Source organism: Muscardinus avellanarius, assembly GCF_963383645.1.
Source record: "Muscardinus avellanarius genome assembly, chromosome: 3".
NCBI classification, from domain to species: Eukaryota; Metazoa; Chordata; class Mammalia; order Rodentia; family Gliridae; genus Muscardinus; species Muscardinus avellanarius.
Genome location: NC_137788.1, coordinates 526,430 through 549,708, shown reverse-complemented (window position 1 = coordinate 549,708; position 23,279 = coordinate 526,430). Strand labels below are relative to the sequence as shown.

At 53.4% G+C, this 23,279-nt stretch overlaps 2 protein-coding genes across 2 annotated transcripts; both read left to right on the top strand.

Annotated features, from left to right (window-relative positions):
- Nucleotides 1-78: 78 nt before the first annotated feature.
- ANKRD65 (ankyrin repeat domain 65) lies at nucleotides 79-12,260 on the top strand (the record flags this gene model as incomplete). Its single annotated transcript, XM_080692709.1, is given in 6 exon segments — nucleotides 79-387; nucleotides 10,348-10,574; nucleotides 10,655-11,189; nucleotides 11,834-12,182; nucleotides 12,185-12,211; nucleotides 12,214-12,260. Coding segments are annotated over 6 exon segments (1,494 nt in total).
- A 3,006-nt stretch (nucleotides 12,261-15,266) lies between these two features.
- On the top strand, nucleotides 15,267-19,633 carry MRPL20 (mitochondrial ribosomal protein L20; the record flags this gene model as incomplete). The annotated part of the gene is made up of 4 exons (XM_080691038.1): nucleotides 15,267-15,353; nucleotides 15,431-15,541; nucleotides 16,593-16,670; nucleotides 19,460-19,633. 4 exons carry the CDS (start codon nucleotides 15,267-15,269, stop codon nucleotides 19,631-19,633), a joined length of 450 nt encoding a protein of 149 aa, XP_080547164.1.
- Between the last annotated feature and the right edge of the window lie 3,646 nt (nucleotides 19,634-23,279).

Genomic DNA, 23,279 nt, shown 5'->3' with positions numbered 1-23,279 from the left:
CAATAGGGCTGCGGGTACAGCTCAAAGATAGACTGCCCCTGGTGGGTTCAATACCCGCTACCAAAGACAAACGAGAGGATGTGGGGACCAAGGGCCTCTCGGGACTTGGCGGGGGCGTCACACCCAGGCACAGAGTTGCTCCCCGCCGTCGGGCAGCGGGCCCTCCGGGCCCGGGTCGCTGGAGCCCGGGGGCCGGTGGAGTCCAGGGGTCCGCGCGGAGGGCGGCAGCAGCGGGCGGAGGCGCCGGACCAGGCGGGCGCGGGCGGCCGAGGCGAGCACGAGCAGCGGCGGCAGCGCGAGGAAGCCCAGCACGATGAGCGCCGCGGAGCCGCGGTCCGACAGCAGCGCGCGGCAGCGGGGTCCGGGCGTGGGGTGGACCTGCGGACCGCGAGGGGTCAGGGGCGGGCGAGGCGCCCGGGGCGGGGCCGAGGCGAGGGGCGGGGCCGGCGGGCCGGGGCGGGGCCCTGAGCCGAGGGTGGGGCTAGGAGAGGACGGGGCGGAGCCTGAGGATGAGGCGGGGCCGGGCGGGGTTGGGAGAAGAGGGGCGGGGCCCCGGACGGGGGTGGGGGAGGTGGAGAGGGCGGCAGGGCACCCAGGGAACTGGGAGAAAAGACCGTCGTGGGGGCGCTCCCTTGTATCCCCAGCATTTGGGAGGCTGAGACAGGAGGATGGAGGTTCGAGGACAGCCTCAGCTACTTAGTGAGGGCCTCAGCAACTCAGTGAGACCCTGTTTCAAAATAAAGAATAAAATATAGGGCTGGGGGTGTAGCTCGGAGGTAGAATGCCTCTGGTTCCGTCCCCATCACGAAAAAGAAAGAAAAAAAAAAAAAGGAAAAGGAAAAAGAGCCAGGCGTGGTGGCGCAGGCTTGTAATCCCAACACTTGGGAGCCTGAGACAGGAGGATCGTACAGGTTCGAAGCCAGCCTCAGCTACTTAGTGAGGCTCAACTTAGTGAGACCTTGTTTCCAAATAAAAATATAAAATAGGTCTGGGAGTATAGCCCGGAGGTAGAAAGCCTCTGGGTTCCACCCCCAGGACCACACACATACAAAAAAAGAATAAAAAATAGGGCTAAAGCTGGGCATGGTGGTGCACGCTTGTAATCCCAGCATTTGGGAGGCTGGGACCAGAGGATCACTGTTTGCAGACAGCCTCAGCTACTTAGTGAGGCCCTCCACAACTTAGTGAGACCCTGTTTCAAAATAAAGAATAAAAAGTAGGGCTGGAGGTGTAGGTCGGAGGCTGAATGCCCCTGGGTTCCATCCCCAGATCCAAAAAGAAAAAAATAAATAGGGCTGAGGGTGTAGCTCAGAGGTAGAATTCCATCTCCAGTACCACACTAAATAGGGGGTACAGAGTCCATCTGCGTATACCCTTCCTACCCAGACCCAGCAATCCATGGGTATGGAAGCCCAAATAACTGGGAAGGGCTGTATGTGTGTGGGGCTAAGGGTGGTGGGGAGGGGCTGAAAAAAATTTCCCCCAGCCCTGATTTATTTTATTTATTTTTGCGATACTGGGGATTGAACCCAGGGGCATTTGACCTCCAAGCCACATCCCCAGGCCTATTCTTTTTTCTTTTTTCTTTTTTTTTTTTTTTTTTTTTGCAGTACTAGGGAATGGAACCCAAAGGCATTCTACCTCTGAGCTACATTCCTAGCCTACTTTTTAGTCTTTTCATTTTTGAAACAAGGTCTCACTGAGTTGGGAACAGCCTCTCTAAGTAGCTGAGGGTGTCTGAAAACAGTGATCCTCTGGTCCCAGCCTCCTGAATGCTGGGATTCCCTGGCTCAATTTTATATCACAGCCCTATTTTTTTTTTTTTTTTGGTGGTACTGGGGGTAGAACCCAGGGGCTTTTCTACCTCTGGGCTATAATCCCAGACCTATTTTGTACTTTATTTGGAAACAGGGTCTCACTAAGTTGCTGAGAGCCTAAGTAGCTGAGACTGGATTTGAACCTGTGCAATCCTCCTGTCTCAGCCTCCCAAGTCCTGGGATTACATACATGTGTCACCACTTCTGGCTAGGTTAGTGAAATTTGACAAAGATTTTATCTTCTCAGCCTGAAACCTGCCTCCCCTCCTCACTTCCATCCGGGTATTCAGGCCCTGGTGGCCCCTGGTACAAGCCTGGGAGGCCTCAGGGAGGGGAGAGATCTGTTCCCTGGGTAACAAAAGCCTTTCATTGGCTGAAGCGAGTGGAGGGGGTGCTTGGCAGAAAAGTAAGCTCCTAGAGAGGGGCATAGGTGTTTCTGGGTACAAGGGGGTGGTGCTGGAAGAGGGTAAACTTGCCTTCTGTCCTAGGGGCTCTGACCCTCTACAGACCCCCACTCCCCAGGGACCCCTCCTCTGGAGGGCCAGACTCACCCTAGAGTGGCACAGGAATCCCAGGTAGACGACGGCAGCTGCTGGCGCCAGTACCAGTAAGAAGACGGTCCCGGGCAGCAGCAGGTGGAACAGGAGCCCAGCCAGGGCCCTGCCAGGCAGCAGCAGGGTCCTGAGGCCCTGGGGAGCCAGGCCAGGCCACCCAGGGCACGTCAAGGCCAGGGACTGGCTCCCGGGAGGCCTTCGGGGCAGCATGGGCGCTGTGTCTGAAGTGGCCCCGTCCTCATCCTCTTCCATCTCCTTCTCCTGCTCAGTCCTGCTCTCCTGACAGTGGACCTGGGGTGCTAACAGGGGGCCAGGCGGCAGGACCAGGACCCTTCAATCCTCCCCAGGCTCGACCCCCATCCAGGTCCAGCCCTGAGGATCAGTCTCCACGACCACACATTTGCCTCAGTTTCTCCCGCTGCCAGGCTGAGCCTTTCTCTGCCAGGCGACTGCAACAGCTCCTGTGTGTTCTGGCTGGACCTTGCACAGCTGCCTGGCCACCCAGCTGGGCACTGGGTGCCTCCCTCCTGCCCGCCCTCTCCCCGCTCCCCGCTCTCCCACACAATGACTTCATTTCATGGCTCTTGACTCTGATGTTAAACTCCCCATCGTAACTGCCACCTAGGGGCCACCGCCACCCACTTCCCTGTCCCACCGCTGCGGGTTCCCCCATCTGAGAATGCAGCGCTTCCGCAGGGACCTGGAGATGCCGGGTGCCGACTCGGAGGCAGCTGAGAGGACCAGGCGGGGTGCTGGGCAGGGCTCCGTGTGGGCCTGAGACAGGAGGGGTCAACAGACAGCACCATGGTGACAGGCACCTCTCCTGTATGAATGCAGCCCCCCACAAGTGGACGGAGGATCAGATTTTCACAGTGGGAACCATCATTGCAAGTGGGGGACCAGAGTGTACTGAGCCCACCAAAAGCCACACCCAATGTTGTATTACTAAAATAATATAACACATAACTGGGCATGGTGGCATACACACACACACACACACACACACACACACACAATAATAATAATAATAATAATAATAATAATAATAATAATAATAATACAACACCCAACAGTCTTGCACAACATACATTTATTTATTTATTTATTTATTTATTTATTTATTTATTGTGGGGGGTACTAGGGATTGAACCCAAGGGAATTCTACCTCTGAGCTGCCCCCGAGCCCTATTTCATTTTTTCATTTTGAAATAGGGTCTCATCGAGTTGCAGAGGGCCTCGCCACATTGCTGAGGCTGGCTGGGACTTGCAGTCCTCTCTCCACAGCCTCCCAAGTACAGGGATGACGACTGTATGCCCCCACCATGCCGGCAACATGCAGCCTTTAACCCGCTTACATGTTGGACGCTAGGTGAGGGGGTTTGCCGAGCCCCTGGAGAGTCCATTCTAAAGGGGAGAGTGAGCCGGGCGCGTGGGCACGCTCGTCATCCCAGCACTCGGGAGGCTGAGACCGGAGGCTCAAGGTTCGCAGACAGCCTCAGCTACTTAGTGAGGCCCTCTGCAACTCAGTGAGACCCGTTTTCAAAATAAAGAATAAAAAATAGGGCAGGGGGTGTAGCTCGGAGGGCGAATGCCCCTGGGTTCCATCCCCATCCGCCAAAAAAAAAAAAAAAAGGAAATCTGGGGATATAGCTCAGAGGTAGAATGCCCTTAAGTTTCATTCCCAGTAGTACCCCAAATTTTTATTTATTTTTATTTTATTAATTTATTTAGTGGCACTGGGGATGAAACCCAGGGGCATTCTACCTTTGAGCTATATCCCCAGCCCTATTTTTTATTATATATATAAAAAAAAATTAAAAATAGGGCTGAAGCTGGGCATGGTGGCGCACGCTTGTAATCCCAGCATTTGGGAGGCTGGGACCAGAGGATCACTGTTTGCAGACAGCTTCAGCTACTTAGTGAGGCCCTGTTTCAAAATAAAGAATAAAAAGGAAAAAAAAATTTAAAAGAATAAAAAGAATATAAATAAATATATTTATTTATTTATTGGTACTGGGGGTGGAACCCAGGGGCTTTCTACCTCCAGGCTATACTCCCAGACCTATTTTCTATTTTATTTGGAAACAGGGTCTCACTAAGTTGCTGAGAGCCTCACTAAGTAGCTGAGGCTGGCTTCAAACCTGTGCGATCCTCCTGTCTCAGCCTCCCAAGGGCGGGGATTACATGCGTGCGCTTATTATTCATTTTGAAACAGGGTCTCAATGAGTTGCAAAGTAGCTGAGGCTGTCTGTGACCCGCAATCCTCCTGTCTCAGCCTCCCAAATGTTGGGATTACAAGCATGTGTCATACCTGACTCAGTCTTTTTAATTTTTTTAAATAATGTTTTGATTTAAAAATTTTAAATTATTTATTTATTTATTTTTTATTTTTGGTGGTACTGGGGGTGGAACCCAGAGGCTATCTACCTCTGGGCTATACTCCCAGACCTATTTTTATATTTTTTTTGGAAACAGGGTCTCACTAAATTGCTGAGAGCCTCACTAAATAGCTGAGGCTGGCTTTGAACCTGTGCGATCCTTCCTGTCTCAGCCTCCCAAGCAGGGGGGGGGCAGGGCGGGGGATTACAAGTGTGTGCCACCAAGCCCAGCTACCGGCTCCAGCTTGTTTTTTATTCTTTATTTTGAAACAGGGTCTCACTAAGTTGTGAGGAACTCCCTAAGTAGCTGAGGCTGTCTGCGAGCTGCGATCCTCTGGTCTCAACATCCTGTGCTGGGATTACAGAAAACTGTGCCACCACGCCCGGCTTTTTAAATTTTTTAAATTTTTTAAATTTTTTGCAGTACTGGGAATGGAACCTAGGGGGATTCTACTTCCTGATGTAGGATAAAAGGATTTAGTAGGTAGAAAGGAGACAGGAAGGAAAAGCAACATTTAACTCTAAGAACCTGGAGTTTCAGCCTCTAATCCACAGAGCAGTTCTCTTTCCTAGGCCTGACTCTCCCAAAAATTCCTGGGAAACCTATAGATCCTAGAGTTAACTACAGTATTCCTCAGAAACCTATAATTTAGGTTTTTTTTTAATAAACCTATAATTTAATTTTTTTTTTTTTTTTTTTTTTGGTGGTACTGGGGTTCCTGGAAGCCCTTCTATCTCCGGGCTACACTCCCAGACCTATTTTTTTTACATTTTTATTTGGAAACAGGGTCTCCTAAGCCAGCGCGCGCGGCTGGCTTCGAACCTGCGCGATCCTCCTGTCTCTGCCTCCCAAGCGCGGGGATTACAAGCGTGCGCCGCCACGCCCGGCTTATAATTTAATTTTTTAAATAATGTTTTGATTTAAAAATTTTAAATTATTTATTTATTTAATTTATTTTTTATTTTTGGTGGTACTGGGGGTGGAACCCAGGAATATCCTAATTTAGGATATTCCACTTTATCCATCAATCAGCTAATGAGGACCCCAATCAGCCTAAAGACCGTAAGGCTGACCAGATCACCAGGAAGCGCCTCAGGACTACTGAACTGACCTCATCCACGCTAAGGCTGAGACCGGAGGATCGCGGTTTGCTGTGGACAGCCTCAGCTACTTAGTGAGGCCCTCTGCAACTCAGTGAGACCCGGTTTCAAAATAAAGAATAAAAAATAGGGCAGGGGTGTAGCTCGGAGGTCGAATGTCCCTGGGTTCCATCCCCAGACCCGAAAAAAAAAAAAAAAAAAAAAGAAAAGAAACAGGGTCTCACTGAGTTGCGAGGACTTCACTAAGTAACTGAGGCTGTCTGAGACCCACGATCCTCGTCTCAGCCTCCCAAGTGCTGGGATTACAAGCGTGTGCCACCATGCCCGGCTTAGTTTCTTTATTTTTGAAGTCTCACTGAGTTGTGAAGGGCCTCACTAAGTAGTTGAGGCTGTCTGGGAACCACAATCCTCTGGGATTACAAGTGTGGGCCACCATGCCCAGCCTCCTATTCTTTGTGTGTGTGTGGGTGGGGGGGGGTGAGGGGATGGAACCCAGGGGCATTTGACCTCCGAGCTACACCCCCAGCCCTATTTTTTATTCTTTATTTTTGAAACACGGTCTCATTAATTTGCAGAGGGCCTTATAAATTGCTGAAGCTCGTTGAGAACCTGCAATCCTCCTGTTTCAGCCTCCCAAGTACTGGTACTACAAGCTTGTGCCATCATGCCTGGCCACTTGAAGTTTGTTTGTTTGTTTGTTTATGGTGGTCCTGGGAATTGAACTCAGAGGCATTCTACCTCCAAGATATGCCCCCAGTTTTTGTTTCTTATTTGGAAACAGGGGTCTCACTAGGTTGCTGAGAACCTCACTAAATTGCTAAGGCTGGTTTTAAACCTGCAATCTTAGCCGGGCGTGGTGATGCACGCTTGTAATCCCTGTACTTGGGAGGCTGAGACAGGGATTGCACAGGTTCAAAGCCAGCCTCAACTACTTAGTGAGGCTCTAAGCAACTTAGTGAGACCCTCTGTTTCCAAATAAAATGTCAAATAAAATATAAAATAGGTCTGGGAGTATAGCCCAGGAGCAGAAAGCTTCTGGGTTCCACTCCCAGTATCCCAAAAATAAAATAAACTTGCAATCCTCCAGTCTCAGTCCAGTGCTGGACTGCCTCCTGCAGGCTGGCATGGATTCCTGCAGGGCAAGCTGCAGAAGCTGGCCACTGGATCAGCTCACAAAAGCCCTCCAGGTGGCCAGAGTCTAGGCTGGGTCTGGTGGCCTGCCCCTAGGGCCCAGGGTCAAAGTACGCACCTGAGGCTTGCTGCAAAGCCACTCTCCACCTCCGGTGGGGAAAACACGCAAGCGGCTCCCACCCTCTCCTGCCCAGGTGCCTCCCATTCCACGACCTTCACTGGCGGCTTCAACCTGCTCTCCACGAGTTTCCATCCCTCCCTCCCACTGCCACTCTAGGCCCCTGAGCAGGATCTCCAGGGAAAGCGAGAGCTGCCCCTGCGGAGCCCTGGTGGAGCTGAAGTGGTCTTTGCCGGTAGTGGGATGGAGGCCGGCAGGGCTGAGGCTGACTGGGCAAGCCAGAGCACGCCCAAGCCTGTGCTGTTGGGGGTGGGGGGGCTGTCACTCAGGCAAGTTCCTGCTCGCCCTTCCTTCCAGCAGCCCTGGCCTTGGTTCCCGGCAGGAGGCGAGGGAGGCCAAGCAGGGGCCCTGGCGGTCAGCACGGGGTGGGGGCACCCGGCAGGGGCTGCAGCAAGGCAGGCGGGGCCTCTCTTTAGATTGCTGGGTAAGAAGTGTCCAGTGGCCTCAGCTGGGCCCGGGAGGAAGCAGGAACTGGCTCGGGCTGCCCCCCACCCCCCACCCCACTGCAGCTCCAGCCTCTGGGCTGCAGGAATCTCCTGGGGGGACTGAGGCCAGGGCTGCGCCAGAATCGGCTAGGAGAGGGCCCCCGGCCAGAGGACAGAAGCCCTGGGCCAACTCTCCTAATGTCCTGCTGTGGACTGGGGCTGGAAAAGAATTTTCAGGAGTTGAGCTGCAGGCAGGTTTATTTAGGGAGGCTATTCAAAGAATGTGGGCCAGCTCAAGAGAGGAAAAAAAGAGGGAGAGGGAGGGAGAGAGAAAAGAGAGAAGGAGAGGAGAGGGGACAGAGAGAGACTGACAGAAGAGCTACGATGGATTGAGTTTTCCTGTATAGAAATCTTGGGAAAGGCTGAGCAGTGAGCCTGGGCTGCGGTGGGGTACGCGGATACGGGTGCTGGGCAGAGACCGTGGGTCTCCCCGTGCCCACAGCATCTGGCGGGAGGTCTGAGCCGAGCCCCGGCCTCGGGAGGGTGGGGACTGTGGAGTTTTGGGTGTAAAAGCTATTGCCTGTCCATTCGTCTCTTTTTATCGCATCTCCCCTTTCCTTTCATTTTTCTTTTGAAACAGGTCTGGCTAGGTTGCTGAGGGTCTTGGTAAGTTGCTGAGACTGACTTCAAACCTGTTCCTGTCTCAAGGCTCCCAAGTACTGACATTACAGGTATGCCTGTATACTTCAAGGGGGTGGTGGAGGCCTTCCAAAAAATAGAAAAGGAGGCTTGGGGTGTAGCTTGGAGGTAGAATGCCTCTAGATTTGATTCCTAGTAACACACACACACACACACACACACACACACACACACACACACACACACGCACACACACGCCCCCTGCTGGGGAGCACCTGAGCTGAGTGTGCCAGGGCAGATGTGTTACTGGGTGATAGGTTTCCCTACAGCTTTTTCTACTTTTTGGTCTATGTAGTACTGGGGATTGTACCAGCGAACTACAACCCTAGCTGTCTTTTATTTATTTTTGTGGCACAGAGGACTGAAACCAGGGCAGTACTCTGATCTACATCCCTAGCCCTATTTTATTTTTTGCGGGAGTGGGGGGGTAGGTTGCAGTACCGGGGATGGAACCCAGGGGCACTCTACCTCCAAGCTACACGTCCAGCCCTATTTTTTTATTCTTTACTTTGAAACAAGTTCTCACTGAGTTGTGGAGGACCTCTCTAAGTTGCTGAGGCTGGTGGAAAACCTGTGATCCTCCTGTCTCAGCCTCCCAAATACTAGGATTCAAGGAATGTGCCACCACATCCTTATTATTTATGTTACTTGTTTTTAAATTTATTTTGCAGAACTGGGGTGGATCCTGGAGGCATTCTACCTCTGAGCTACACCCCTAGCTCTGTCTTGTGTGTGTGTGTGTGTGTGTGTGTGTGTGTGTGTGTGGTACTGGGGGTAAAACCCAGGGGTATGCTACCTCTGAGCTATGCCCCCAGCCCTATTTTTTATTATTTATTTATTTATTTATTTATTGTCGGTACTGGGGATGGAACCCAGGGGCATTCGACCTCCGAGCTACACCCCCTGCCCTATTTTTTATTCTTTATTTTGAAACCTGGTCTCTCTGAGTTGCAGAGGGCCTCACTAAGTAGCTGAGGCTGTCTGTGAACCTTGATCCTCCAGTCTCAGCCTCCCAAATGCCGGGATTACAAGCGTGCGCCACCACGCCCGGCTCAGCTCTATTTTTATTATTTATCTTGAAACAGGGTTTCACTGAGTTGCCAAGGGCCTCACTAAGTAGCTGAGGCTGTCCGCAAACCCGGATCCTCCTATCTCAGGCTCCCAAGTACTGGGATTACAGGCGTGCACCATCACACCTGGCTTTTTTTTTTTTTTTTTTTTTTATTCTTTATTTTGAAACAAGTTCTCACTAAATTGTAAAGGGTCTCACTAAGTAGTAGCTGAGGCTGGCTTTTTTACCCTGTGATCCTCCTGTCTCAGCCTCCCATATGCTAGGATTATAAACTCCCAAATGCAAGGTCTCACTAAGTTGCAGAGGCCCTCACTAAGTAGCTGAGGCTGTCCGCAAACCCGGATCCTCCTATCTCAGGCTCCCAAGTACTGGGATTACAAGTGTGTGCCACCACACCCGGCTTATAGTATATTTTTGAAACCTCACAAAATTGCTGAGATTGGCCTTGAACTTGGGATCCTCCTATCTCAGCCTCCCAAGTACTGAGATAACAGGCATTCATCACCACACCTGGCTTCCCCAGAAATGAATATTATAGGGTCATACTGTCTCTTCCTCAGTTCTTGCTTCCTGAGAGAACCATTTCAAACAGAAAGCCCAAACAAGGAACCTAAGAGGCCTACTAGGATGTGGGCACAGTAATAAAAGGGGGCCAAGATAGAGGGAGTTACATCCCTGAGAAAGGCTCAGGTTGTGAGAGTCTGGAAAGGGCTGCTTCCCCAGGATGAGAAATGGCGGGGACCGAAGGAGCTGCGTCCAGAAGGGGGGTCTGAAGCGGCCGGTTCTGGGAGTGGGAAGGGCACGACGTCTCCACGTGCGGACTTGACCTCCGCAGGGCACACAGGGCACACACACAGCTCAGCCTCGCGCACTCAGCCCCCTCCCCAGGGAGGTCCCCGCAGGTGCGCCTGGCGATGCCCCCGAGTCGATTCTCATCTAAAATTAGGTCGGCTGAGTTTCTTCCCTCAGGGGCAGCCACCTGACCCATGCAGGCCCCTGCTGCCCCCGGGGCCGCCAGGCCTGGGCCTGCGGAGCGGGCCCTGGCCGAGGCCGCGGAGCAAGAGCTGCGGTGGACGGAGCTGGGCTCTGAGGTCCCGGGAAGCCCGACGCAGGGGCCGCGGGCCCCCCGGGCCTGGGGGCGGCTGCTCCAGGCCGTGTGGCACGGCCGGGTGGGCGTGGTGCTGCAGCTGCTGCGGCAAGGCGCCGGCGTGGACGAGAGGTGAGCCGGGCGGCGGGCGGGCCTCCCCGGGCGGGCGGGGCGGGCGGGAGGCCGGCCGCGCCCATGCCCGCTCCCCGCAGGGACGCCGCGGGCCGGACGCCGCTGCACCTGGCCGTGCTGCGCGGCCACGCCCCGCTCGTGCACCTGCTGCTGCGGCGCGGGGCGCGCGCGGGCGCGGCGGACCTGGCGGGGCGCACGCCGCTGCACGAGGCCGCCTGGCACGGGCACGCGCGCGTGGCCGAAATGCTGCTGCGGCGCGGGGCCCCGGCGGCGGCGCGCTCGGGCGCGGGCCTGGCGCCGCTGCACTGGGCGGCCGCGCTGGGCCGCACGCTGCTGGTCGAGCGCCTGCTGGCCGCGCCGGGCCCGGGCGCCGAGGCCGCGGATGCCCAGGGCTGGACGGCGGCGCACTGGGCGGCCGCGGGCGGGCGGCTGCCGGTGCTCCAGCTGCTGGCGGCCGGCGGCCGCGGGGACCTGGACGGCGCCCTGCAGGTGGCCGCGGTGGCCGGGAGCAGCGAGGCGCTGCGTCTCCTCCTGGCGTGCGGGGCGCGGGTGGACGCCCAGGACGGCGCAGGGGCCACCGCGCTGAGCCTGGCCGCCAGCCTGGGCCGCTGCCAGGTACGGCCAGCCTCCCCCGCGGTGACTTGGTGGCCGGAGGGGGACACAGGGCCGGGAGCCTCATGGCGGCGCCAGCCCCATCCTGGCGTGGGGTGGGGCGACGCGGGCCCGGAAAGGTGCAGGAGGGAGAGTGACTGTAGTGAACAGACCGAGTGCTGGTCGCTGGTGTTGGCCGTGTACCCTGGGGCCCGGAGAGGACGCCTGGACTCCCCTGGCTGGTGGCCTGCAGCCACAAATGCTGGGCCAGCACTTGGAGCCCCCCCACCCTCAGGCAGCAGAGGAGGGCAGCGGGTGTTGCAAAGGCTTAACTTTGATCCAAGAACCATTAGAGACCCAACAGCGCAGCGCATGGAGAAGGGTGGAGCTGAGGGGTGATGGGCACTCCCAGGAGCCAGGGGCCATCCCAGGTCCAGCCACAGGCCAGTGACCAGGTCTTAGCCCCCGCCCTGGCAGGGCTGCCTTAAATTCTAGTGCAGTTATCAGAGTGGTTGGAAGGCTGAGACAGGAGGACCACAGGTTCAGCAACCCAGATAGACTCTCATTAACCTAGTGAGACCCTGTCAGGCCAAGAAGCCTCCTGGCCCGAGCCCCTCAACCATGAGGGCCAAGGCCAGCCCCTGCCCCCTCTCCCTCTCCTCCTCCAGGACATTGAACTGCTGCTGGGCCAGGGGTCAGACCCAAGCATCAGAGACAGGCACGGCCGCTCCGCGCTGCACAGGGCTGCCGCTGGTGGACATCTGCCTGCTGTCCAGCTGCTGGCAGCCTCCGGGGCTGAGGTGGATGCTCAGGACTCACTGGGCCTCACACCCCTGCATTATGCGGCTCTGGGAGGACACCTGGCCGTTGCCAGCCACCTCCTGGACAGGGGCGCACAGGTCAACACTGCTGGCTGGCTCCACACGACGCCCCTGCACCTCGCAGCAGAGCGTGGCCACAGCCCTACCATGCAGCTTTTGCTGAGCCGAGGAGCCAGCGCCACCCCGACAACACAGTGGGGGAGACGGCCCTGATATCCGAGGGGTCCCACCCTGTGCGCTGCCTGCCCTTGGCGGGGCGCAGAAGCTGGGCTAGGGATGCTGGACCCGGCTGCCCCCCCAACACGCCCAAACTGCCGCCTCCAAGGCCACGGCAGCACAGAAGGAGCTGGGCTCCTCCTTCCCTGGATGAGAACACCTGTCTGGGTGGGGGGAGAGCCACTGAGAGTTTCTGGGGGTGAGGGCTAAGACCTGGTCACTGGCCTGTGGCTGGACCTGGGATGACCCCTGGCTCCTGGAGGTGCCCGTCACCCCCAGCTCCACTCTCTTCCATACGTTTTGCTGAAGATGGAGTCATTACAACAGCTCTGACCAAAATCTGAACGTCTTCCCTTTGTGTGTGTGTGTGTGTTATTGGGGATTGAACCCAGAGACATTCTACCTGGAGCTACACCCTCAGCCCAATATTATTTCTTATTTGAAAACAAGGTCTCACTCACTAGGTTGATGCAAGTCTCACTACTTGCTGAGGCTGTCCTTGAACCTGTGATCCTCCTGTCTCGGTCTCCCATGTAGTACACCACCACACCTGGCTGTATTTGTCTATTTGGCTTCCATCATTTGGCCAAACTAATGACCACAGTTGTTCTCATCTCCCCCTGCACCACACCCGGGCGCTGGACTGCTTGCATCGCTCCTGCAGGCAAGTCGGCTTTCCAGGGACAGCTCCTGTGCAGCGGGCGCAGGGGGTATCAGACCAGCCAGGCTAAGCTGTTTGCTGGCCTTTCCTCTAGAGACCTCGTGAGGCGTGGCCTTCCCTGCATTCCCTCTGCTCCTGACCAAAACCTGGTGCTTCCGTGAGCTACCGTGTGCCGTGGGATGCTCCCATCTCAGAAAAATTAACAACAAAGAAATCTTTCAATGGCATTTGCTTCTCCAGTCTTCACTCTGTCATCTCTGTAAATTCTTTTTTCCCCCCTCAGTACTGAGGATGGAACCCTGGGGCATTCTACTTCCAAGCTACACCCCCCAGACCTATTTTTTTTTGGGGGGGGGTGGTACTGGGATTCTTGGAAGCCATTCTACCTCCGGGCTACACTCCCAGACCTATTTAATTTTTATTTGGAAACGGTCTCTTAGGCCAACGCGGCGGGCTTTGAACCTGAGCAATCCTGTCTCCGCCTCCCAAGCGCAGGGATTACAAGCGTGCGCCACCATGCCCAACCTCAGACCTATTTTTTCTTTATTTTGAAACGGTGTCTCGTTGAGTCGCAAAGAGCCTCACTAAGTAGCTGAGGCTGGCTATGAACTGTGATCCTGTCTCAGCCTTCCAAATGCTGGGATTACAAGTGTGTGCCTCCACTTAATCTTTATTTTTGGAATGGCCTCATTAAGTAGCTAAAGCTGGCTGCAAACTTGTAATCCTCCTGTTTCAGCCTCCCAAATACTGGGATTACAATCCTGTGCCACCACACCCAGTTTATATTATTTGTGGTACTGGGGATTGAACCCAGGGACATTCTGCTTCAAAGCTACACACTACATTCCCCCAAGCTTTTTCTTTTGGAACTGGGGACTGAATCCAGGGGCATTACACCTCTGAACTACACCCCTAGTGCTGTTTTTTATTCTTTATTTTGAAACAGGGTCTAAGTTGTAGAGAGCCTCACTAAGTATCTGAGGCTGGCTGCGAACCTGCGACCCTTTTGTCTCAGCCTCCCAAATAAAGGAATTACAAGTGTGTGCCATCAGACCTGGCTCCACTTCATTATTGTGGCAAATACACACTTCATAAGCCGGGTGTGAGCCTGGTGTGGTAGCGCATGCTTGTAATCCCAGCATTTGGGAGGCTGAAACAGGAAGATCCCTGTTTGCTGCTTAGTGAGGCCCTTTGCAACTCAGTGAGACTTTGTTTCAAAATAAAGAATAAACCTGGCGCAGGTTCGGAGCCAGTTGCCGCTGGCTTAAGAGACCCTGTTTCCAAATTTAAAAAAGTATAAAAATAGGTCTGGGAGTGTAGCCCGGAGGTAGAAGGACTTCCAGAAACCCCAGTACTACTAATAATAATAATAATAATAATAATAATAATAATAATAATAATAATAGGGCATTCAGGAGGCTGATACCAGAGGATCCCGGTTTGCAGATAGCCTTAGCCTTAGCTATGCAGTGAGGCTCGCTGCAACTCAGTGAGACCCTGTTTCAAAATAAAGAATAAAAAACAGGGCAGGGGGTGTAGCTCGGAGGTCAAATCCCCCTGGGTTCCATCCCTAGTGCTGAAAAAGTAAAAATAAACCGGGTGTGGTGTCCGTTGCTTATAATCCCAGTTACTTGGGAGACTGAGGCAGAAGGATCTCAAGTTTCAGGTCACCTTGGGCTACTAAGCAAGAACTTGTCTTAAAAAAAAAGGGCGGGAATGGGTTATATCTCAGTAGTAGGGCGCCCCAGGTTCAATCCTCAGTACAAAAACAAACCCCCTGTGGAGATTCCTCTCCAGGACTTGGGAGAGACCTGAAATAATGACTGGGACAATTGCATCTTATTCTCTAAAACTAAGTTTTTTATACCCTTCTCCAGTTAGGTTAATTATCAAATCAAGTGACAGAGTAAATACCAAAATACAAAGGGGGGTATTAGAGGGTATGTAAATGCTAAGACACAATCATAGGCAAGACAAAGGACCTCTGAGACTTCTCAGGAGCTGTGATTAAGATCAGCCTCCTGCTCCCACTGGTGGGCCTTCGAGGGCCAATTCCGGAGAGCTCAGGAGTCACACCCAGAGTTTTTGGGAGGATGCCACCTTTCTAGAATCTCCTTTAACTCTTTCGGAACCTTTTGCTCCTCGGCCTTCGTCCAGTCCTCCGTCAACCCCCGCACTCCAGAGCCAGCTGCACCCCGCGGGTGGTGGCCAGGCCTCCAGCGAGGACCTGCAGCCCGGTCGCGCTCCCCCCGCCCGGCCCGGGCCCCGCCCACTTCCGCCCGGCCCGGGCCCCGCCCACTTCCGCCCGCGCTCCGCCCCGGAAGTCGCGCGGCGCCCGCGAGGGCCGCAGTGACCGCTGACCCGGAAGCAGTCGGCGCGCCGCTCCGGGCTCCGCGGGTCGCCATGGTCTTCCTCACGACGCGGCTCTGGCTGCGGAACCGCGTCACCGACCGGTACTTTCGGATCCAGGAGGTGCTGAAGCACGCTCGGGTGAGTGCGCCGCCCGGCCGGGGCGCGGGCCGGCAGCCTGCCGGGCCCTCACCCCGCCTTTCCCGCTTCTCCACTAGCACTTTCGGGGGAGGAAGAACCGCTGCTACCGGCTGGCCGTCAGGGCGGTGACCCGAGCCTTCGTGAAGTGCACTCGAGCCCGCAGGCTGAAGAAGCGGACCCTGCGGACCGTAAGCCCCCCCGCCCCGCCGCGCGCTCCCGCCACCCCGTAAGGGGCGGCGTCGCCGAGGCTCTTCCGTGGTGTCTCGAGCCCTAACCCGGACCAGTAGCGCTTTGTAGGTAGCGTCTGAATGAACCAAGGCGGGTTCAAGAAACGAGTTCTGAGCCCTTAAAACCAGAAAGATCAGCCGGGTGTGATGGCGCGCGCTTGTAATCCCAGATCTGGGGAAGCGGAGATAGGAGGATTGCAAGTTCGCCGACAGCCTCAGCTACGTAGTGAAGCCCTCTGCAACTTAATGAGACCCTGTTTCAAATATAGAATTAAAAAAAAAAAAAAGGCTGGCAGAGGGTATAACTCAGAGGTAGAACGCCCCTGGGTTCCATCCCCAGTTCCACACACACCAAAAACTCAGAAAGGTCTTAGCCATAGATTGGGGTCCCGGCACGACAAGCTCCCTGCTCATTTTATGGCTGTGCAGGTTTGGGGTGAGCTTTCCAGACTCTCTCCCCATCCTGATCACATTTGAGGGAAGATGGTACTGCCCCTCAGGACCCTGCCTGAAACTCCATCTGGTCCACTGAGTGTGGAGGTGCTGAGTATACGGGAAGTATTGGGTATTTGGGAAGTGATGGGAGCCGTACAGGAGAGCTGAGGTTCCTAGGTAGGTGGTGTCTCACCTGAGGACTTGTTAGCATTGTACATTCTCAAGTCCCACCCCAACTCCAGAAGTTGTGTATGTGCGCCTTATGGTGCTGGGAATCGATCTCAGGAGTAATCTGCCTCTGAGCTACACTTCCAGCCATATTTTATTTTGAAACAGGGTCTCCCTAAGTTGCTGAGTGCCTCACTAAATTGCCCAGGGTGTCCTTAAAGAACCTGAGATCCTCTTGTTTTAGTGTCCCGAGTGCTGAGATTCCAGGAAAGCACCACCACACCCGACGTACTCTTCTAACTTTTACAAGTACTTTGTAGTTTGCTTAGTGAGAATCTTTTATGGAAAGAAGGTATGGACAGAACACCCAGAATCTGATGTTAAGCCTCTCAATATTTTCCTATTCCAGCTCTGGATTAATCGGATTACAGCTGCCTCCCAGGAACATGGCGTGAAGTACCCAGCATTCATTGTCAACTTAGTTAAGGTACAGTAGAGGTGGGATCGGGTCCTGAGCACCTGCAGAAACCATCCCCTCAAGCATGAGCCAGCCCGGCTCTGCATAGCACATCACTGCAGCCTGATTGGTTTTCCTCTTTTGGGGTGAAGCTCTGGAAGGTTTGGTGGTCTGCCACCTTGTTCTGGTAGCAGAGCATGTGGTACCGAGGCACACAGTACCAAGATGTGAGTCCCATGTTTTTCTGTTGAGGAAAAAAGCTAGAAAATCTTGGCTTTAATTGTAAAGTGTAATTTAGAAGTTTAACAGTGGATGATTTTTTTTTTTTTTTTTTTTTTTTTTGGTGGTACTGGGCATTGAACCTACCTACCTCTGGGCCATACCCCTGGCCTACCTATTTTTTATCCTTTATTTTTCTTCTTCTTTTTTTGGTGGTACTGGGGTTCCTGGAAACCCTTCTACCTCTGGGCTACACTTCCAGACCTATTTTTTATATTTTTATTTGGAAACAGGGTCTCTTAGGCCAGCTGCAAACCTGCGCGATCCTCCTGTCTCCGCCTCCAAAGTGCGAGGGGATTACGCCCGGCACTTAAATTTTTTAAAATTTTGAAACAGGGTCTCTTAAGTCAGCGCGGCTGGGTTCGAACCTGCGCGATCCTCCTGTCTCCGCCTCCCAAGCGCAGGATTACAAGCGTGCGCCACCACGCCTGGCCTTTATCCTTTATTTTGAAACAGGGTCTCACTAAGTTGTGAAGGGCCTCAGTAGCCCAGGCTGTCCTTAAACCTGTAATCCTCTTGTCTCAGTTCCCTGAGTACTGAGATTATAGGTGTGGGCCACAAGGCCTGGCTCCCCCTTTCCTATTCCCTTCCTTCTACACCTGTTTGTCCGACCTTCCTTCCTTTTTTTCTTGGTACTGGGTAGAGGTTAAACCCAGGGCCTTGTGGTAAGCACTCTGCTATTGTCCTTTTATTTTGTTAAATATTGAGGGGTAAGGCATGGTGGTGCACACCTATAATCCCAGTACTTGGGAGGCTGAGACAGGAGGATCATAGGTTCAAGGACAGCTTCAGCAAGTAGTGAGACTTATCAACCTCACAAGATCCTGTTTTGAAATAAAAATATAATGGGGCTGGGAGGGTACCTCTAAGGTAGAATGCCCCTGAGTTGAATCCCCAGTACCTTTTTTTTTTTTTTTTTGAGCCGGGCTTGTTGGCAGATACCTGTAGTCCTAGTACTTTGGAGTCTGAGATAGGAGGATTTCAGGTTTTGAGGACAGCCTCAGCAGCTTAGTGAAACCCTGTTTAAAAACCAAAAATAAGCTGGGTGTGGTGGCGCACACTTGTAATCCCTGTGCTTGGGAGGCTGAGACAGGAGGATTGTGTAGGTTTGAAGCCAGCCTCAGCTACTTAGGCTTTCAGAAACTTAGTGAGACCCTGTTTCCAAATAACATATAAAATAGTTCTGGGAGTATAGCCCGGAGGTAGAAAGCTCCTGTGTTCCACCCCGAGTACCACCAAAAAAAACAAAAAAAGTCAGGTGTGGTGGTGCACGCTTGTAATCCCAGCATTACAAGCTGAGACAGTAGGATTGTGGTTCACGGACAGCCTCAGCTACTTAGTAAGGCCTTTTGCAACTCAGTGAGACCCTGTTTTAAAATAAAGAATTTAAAAAAAAAAATAGGGTTGACGGTGTCGCTCGGAAGTAGAATGCCCCTGGGTTCCATTTCCAGTATGCACCCCCCCAAAAAAAAAAGTGTGTGTGTGTGTGTGTGTGTGTGTGTGTGTGTGTGTGTGTGTGTATATATATGTATGTATGTATAGCTTGGAGCAATACTTAGTACCGCACCCCAATTATTTTTTTCTTTGTGTGTTTGGGGATGAAACCCAGGGGCATTTGACCTCAGAGCTACACCCCCAGCCCTATTTTTTATTCTTTATTTTTGAAACAGGGTCTCACTAAGTTGCAGAGGGCCTCACTGAATAGCTGAGGCTGTCCGCGAACCGTGATCCTCTGGTCTCAGCCTCCCGAATGTTGGGATTACAAGCGTGTGCCACCATGCCCAGCCCAAGCCCTAATTTTTATTCTTTATTTTTTGGGGAGTGGTGGTACTGGGGGTGGAACCCAGGGGTTTTTTACCTTTGGGCTCTACTCCCAGACCTATTATATTTTATTTGGAAACAGGGTCTCACTAAGTTGCTGAAAGCCTAAGTAGCTGAGGCTGGCTTCAAACCTTGCTATCCTCCTGTCTCAGCCTCCCAAGTGCACGGATTACAACTGTGGGCCACCACACCCAGCTTATTCTTTATTTTGAAACCAGGTCTCACTGAGTTGCAAAGGGCCTCATTAAGTAGCTGAGGCTGTCCGTGAACTGCCATTCTCCTGTCTCAGCCTCCCAAATGCTGGGATTACAAGTGTGCGCCACCACGCCAGCTTCTGTTGAAACTTCTAGTTGACTTACAAGGTTGGCCCATGCCAGGAGTCCTAATTGTCCAGGTGATGAGTACTGATCCTAAACAAGATCCTTGGTTCCTCGGGCTGGCTTTGACGCCCAGCCTGCCATCTCCTGATAGCCTCCACAGGTGCTTTCCCTCTCCTTGTCCACATCCTGCTGTGTTTCCCTGGCAGGCTTCTATGGCACTCTCGCTGTTAACAGGCCCTTACCCAGGCCGACTTCCCTGGGGTCAGAGTGCGGGTGGGACTGGGGTGATCCCCAGAGGTCTCAGCTACATTTTTCCAGCCCAGTTCACCATGGGGTCTTTCTGCATGCCACTGAAAGTTTCTGATGCTGACTGCAGGCTCTGATTTTTTCTGTTCCTAGTGCCAAGTGGAGCTCAACAGGAAAGTACTTGCGGATCTGGCCATATATGAACCAAAGACTTTCAAATCTCTGGCTGCTCTGGCTAAACGGAGGCGAGAGGAAGGATTTGCTGCTGCCTTGGGGGATGGGAAGGAGCCTGAGGGCATATTCTCCAGAGTGGTGCGCTACCATTGAGCCGCTGAAGAGGTGGCGTTTTCCTCATGATCTTAACTAAGATAGGAGCAAAGTGATAATTTAGCTGTTTGTAAATCTGGTTTATCATTGTATTTATTTCCCTTTCAGTACCAGGCCTGAAAGGCCCTGTCTTTTCTCAGTGGGATAGTAAAAAAACCCCTGTTATTTAGATCATGCGCATAAAGCTTTGGCAGGGGTCTGTTTGTTGTGTTTTCTGTCATCAGGCAAATATTTTGGGGTGCATTCTGACTTTGAGGTGTCTGCATAGCTGCCATCAGTGGCCACATGGCATGATGGGACAAGAGTCTGGTGGTAGGATGCAGCTAAACATGACACTTCCTTCTGCTAATTGGAGATATGCACCAGACCAATTAACTTTGGGCCCTCTAGCTCCCTGATCCATCCCGTTTCCCACTTCCTACTCATCCTGCCTGGAGTTGACCTCCCATACCATCTCTTTGAGCCCCCTGCCACATCCGATTTTCATTCCCATCTCTGGAGCTCACCTTCAGATATCCCCATTCTGATTTCCACTGCTTGCTTTCTGCTATTGATTCTGTAGTTGATCCCACCAACCCTCAAGCTTGCACCAAAGCCATCCCTCCTGAAAATAGAAGGTAACAGACACTGTGGTCACCAAGGGTTTCACCTTTTTCTCCCTTCCCTCATGTACACCGCTCCAGGAAAGCCTGTGAGGCCCATGACCAGTGGCTGCCTCCTTGCTGGTGACCTCTGGGTTTGTGCAGGTGATGCATGCCTATGGCCCTGGACTGCTTGCCTTGCCGACTCTGGAGGGGTCTCTCTGTTACAGGAGAACCCAAAGAGCACCTGTCTCCCCTCCAGTTTCAGTCACACTGTCCTGTAGTGGGGCTCTTAGGCCACCAGTTGCCTTGGGATCATTTGAGATTCTTCCCTTGGACTCTGCTTACCTCTGGCCTCACATGGCAACAGAGTGGCCACCCATCTCCTAGCAGTCTCTTGGATATGTCTATTTTTGCCCATCCTCACTGTAGATCCAAGTTTCTGGTTCTTATGACATTCCAGACCCTACATGGCCATTCCTCCTGGCTTTTGTCACTGGTTTAAGGATGGCCACTGCATCGTAAGCATTTGGGTTCCAGGGGCTGACCTGTCCTGTGTCCACACACATAAGTGCAGGGCCTGGCTGTGTGTACAAGTGCCCAATGTACACCACTCATCAGTAGTCTACCGAAGAAACAGAGGACACGGGCCCTGTGGTGCAGGGCTGAGCTGCTCTCTACACTTCATCTGAACAAAGACAGGGATGTGGCAAACCCTTGTGGGTTGCACCCAGAGGCTCTACTCTAGCCTAGGTTTCCCCTCCTGGTGGCAGAAGCTTGGGTGCTATGTCCCTAGCTCCAGGACCTGCTCTGACTGGCTAGAGGTAGGAAGGACCCTCTTCTACAACTCTGTCTACCTCAGATTTATACCCCTAGCCCTATTATTTTTGTTTTGGAACAGGGTCTCACTAGGTTGATGAAGTCTCACTACTTTTTTTTTTTTTTTTTGCGGGTTTGGGGATGGAACCCAGGGACATTCGACCTCCGAGCTACATCCCCTGCCCTATTTTTTCTTTATTTTGAAACCGGGTCTCACTGAGTTGCAGAGGGCCTCAGTAAGTAGCTGAGGCTGTCTGTGAACCGCGATCCTCCGGTCTCAGCCTCCCAAATGCTGGGATAAGCGTGCGCCACCACGCCCGACTACGTCTCACTACTTTCTGAGGCTGTTCTCAAGCTTGTGATCCTCCTGTCTCAGCCTCCCAAGTACTAGGACTGCAGGTACACACCACCACACCTGGCCAAAGTAAGTTTTTTGTGGGTTTCCAGAAGAGAAAATTTCAGAGGTGACATCTTGGGGATAAAGATCAGAGGATTTGCCACCGTCTTGCCACAGCGGGCATAGAGAGAAACTGGATCTGAGCTGACACTGTTAGAATTGCGTTTGGGCCAGTCCCAAAAGGCAGCTCACAGCTGGAATCCGGTAAGAGCCAATGGCAGTCTAGATTTGAGTAGGGGCATATCCTACCCCCCTCCTTCCCACCAGTCTCCCTGACGGTCTCGCAGGAGTCATCGTGAAAGCTCAAGATAACAGCCGTGCAGCACAAGGAACTAATACCATACCACGCACACTGGTGCTGAAACGGCCGGCGACGGCCTGAATGGGGGTTCCGTAATGTTTCACAGATGTAGCCTTGTAGGGTCAAGCAGTCCCCTCCACCTTGCCTAGGGCCTCACGCCTAGCTTTCTCGCTCCGGCCCTATCGCACTCGCGATAGGCGCTTAGTAGAAATCGTCGAATGCGACGTTCCGGTGGGTTGTTTTGAAGTGGAAACCTGCGGACTCTGAGGCTCACATTGAAATGGGGGTTTCTTGAGAGCGAAGAATGACCCGCAGACCTCAGGAAGGGGAGTAAAAGGTTTGTTGGAAGCAGCAGGGAATGGGGCAAGGATGGCTGAACACCCCCAAAGGGGCTGGAACTCTGGGTCCAGCAGCTGCCTTCAGGACAATACTTGAGAGTAGCCCAAGCCGAATTGCCTTCAGGTGCAGGCTGCTTTCTTCCGGAGTCCGCAGATCGGGTGTCGGAACTCCGGGGTCCAGTAGCTGCCTTCAGAGACACTACCCAAGTGTCGCCCAAGCCAAGTACCCATCAGTTGCAAACTTTCTCCCCCGAGCCACGTGCCCTCAGAAGCACTCTGCCTTCTCTCAGGGCCAACACGACGAGAGAGAGAGAGAGAGAGAGAGAGAGAGAAGAGAAGAGAAGAGAAGAGAAGAGAAGAGAAGAGAAGAGAGAAGAGAGGAGAACAGCTCCCCAAAAGGGGAGGGAGTCCCAAGCGGGAAGTCCCCCCTTTGCCATCTGACTGGCCGCTTGCAAGTCCGTTTGTGGTTAGGGTGACTTTGAGATTCCAAGGAGAATTTGCATAGGACATTTGCAATTTCTTTGAAGGGTCTCCTTTCAGGAATGCCAGACTTGCTCGGTGGGTTTGTTGATTAGGAAACTCAGGATGGCTTTGTGAAGCTTTGACCTTCTTATCTCTGAGCCTTTAGAGTTTCAGGTATCTGTTGTCTCTCAGGAAACTCAGGATGGCTTTGTGAAGCTCTGGTCTTATCTCTGAGCCTTTGGAGTTTCAGGCATTTGTTGCCCCTCAGGGAACTCAGGAAATTAACTTTTTTCTACCAAGGCCTTTTCCCTATCTGCCTATTTCCTTTCTATCTCCTCAACATCTGCTCCCGAAATTGGAGTCAGCCGTGTAGAGGACAAACTAACCAGGCAGCCGTTCCGACTCAGTTCCCGTCGTCCGGCTGGGGGACCGTCCCTTCCCGGAGCGCCCTCTCCACTCCCCAGCTTCGGAAGTGCGAGTCGCGACCGCCGGCCTCTCGCTTCTCCGGCAGATGCACTTCCGGGTCTGGCCAGGCAGTGGAGAACCCTGGGTAACGAGCCCATTGCGTTCGCGCAGAGTTCCGACGTCGGCGCCTGACGCAGCGCTGACGGGCAGGTAACTCTACCAATAAAGGAGAGGTGGCGGCCGGGAGCAGCCAATGGGGCTGGATGGGGCGGGGCGAGGCGGTGGGGAGCGTCGCGCGGAGCCGCCCTGCCGGGAAGGTCCCGAAAGTAGTCAGCGGCACAAA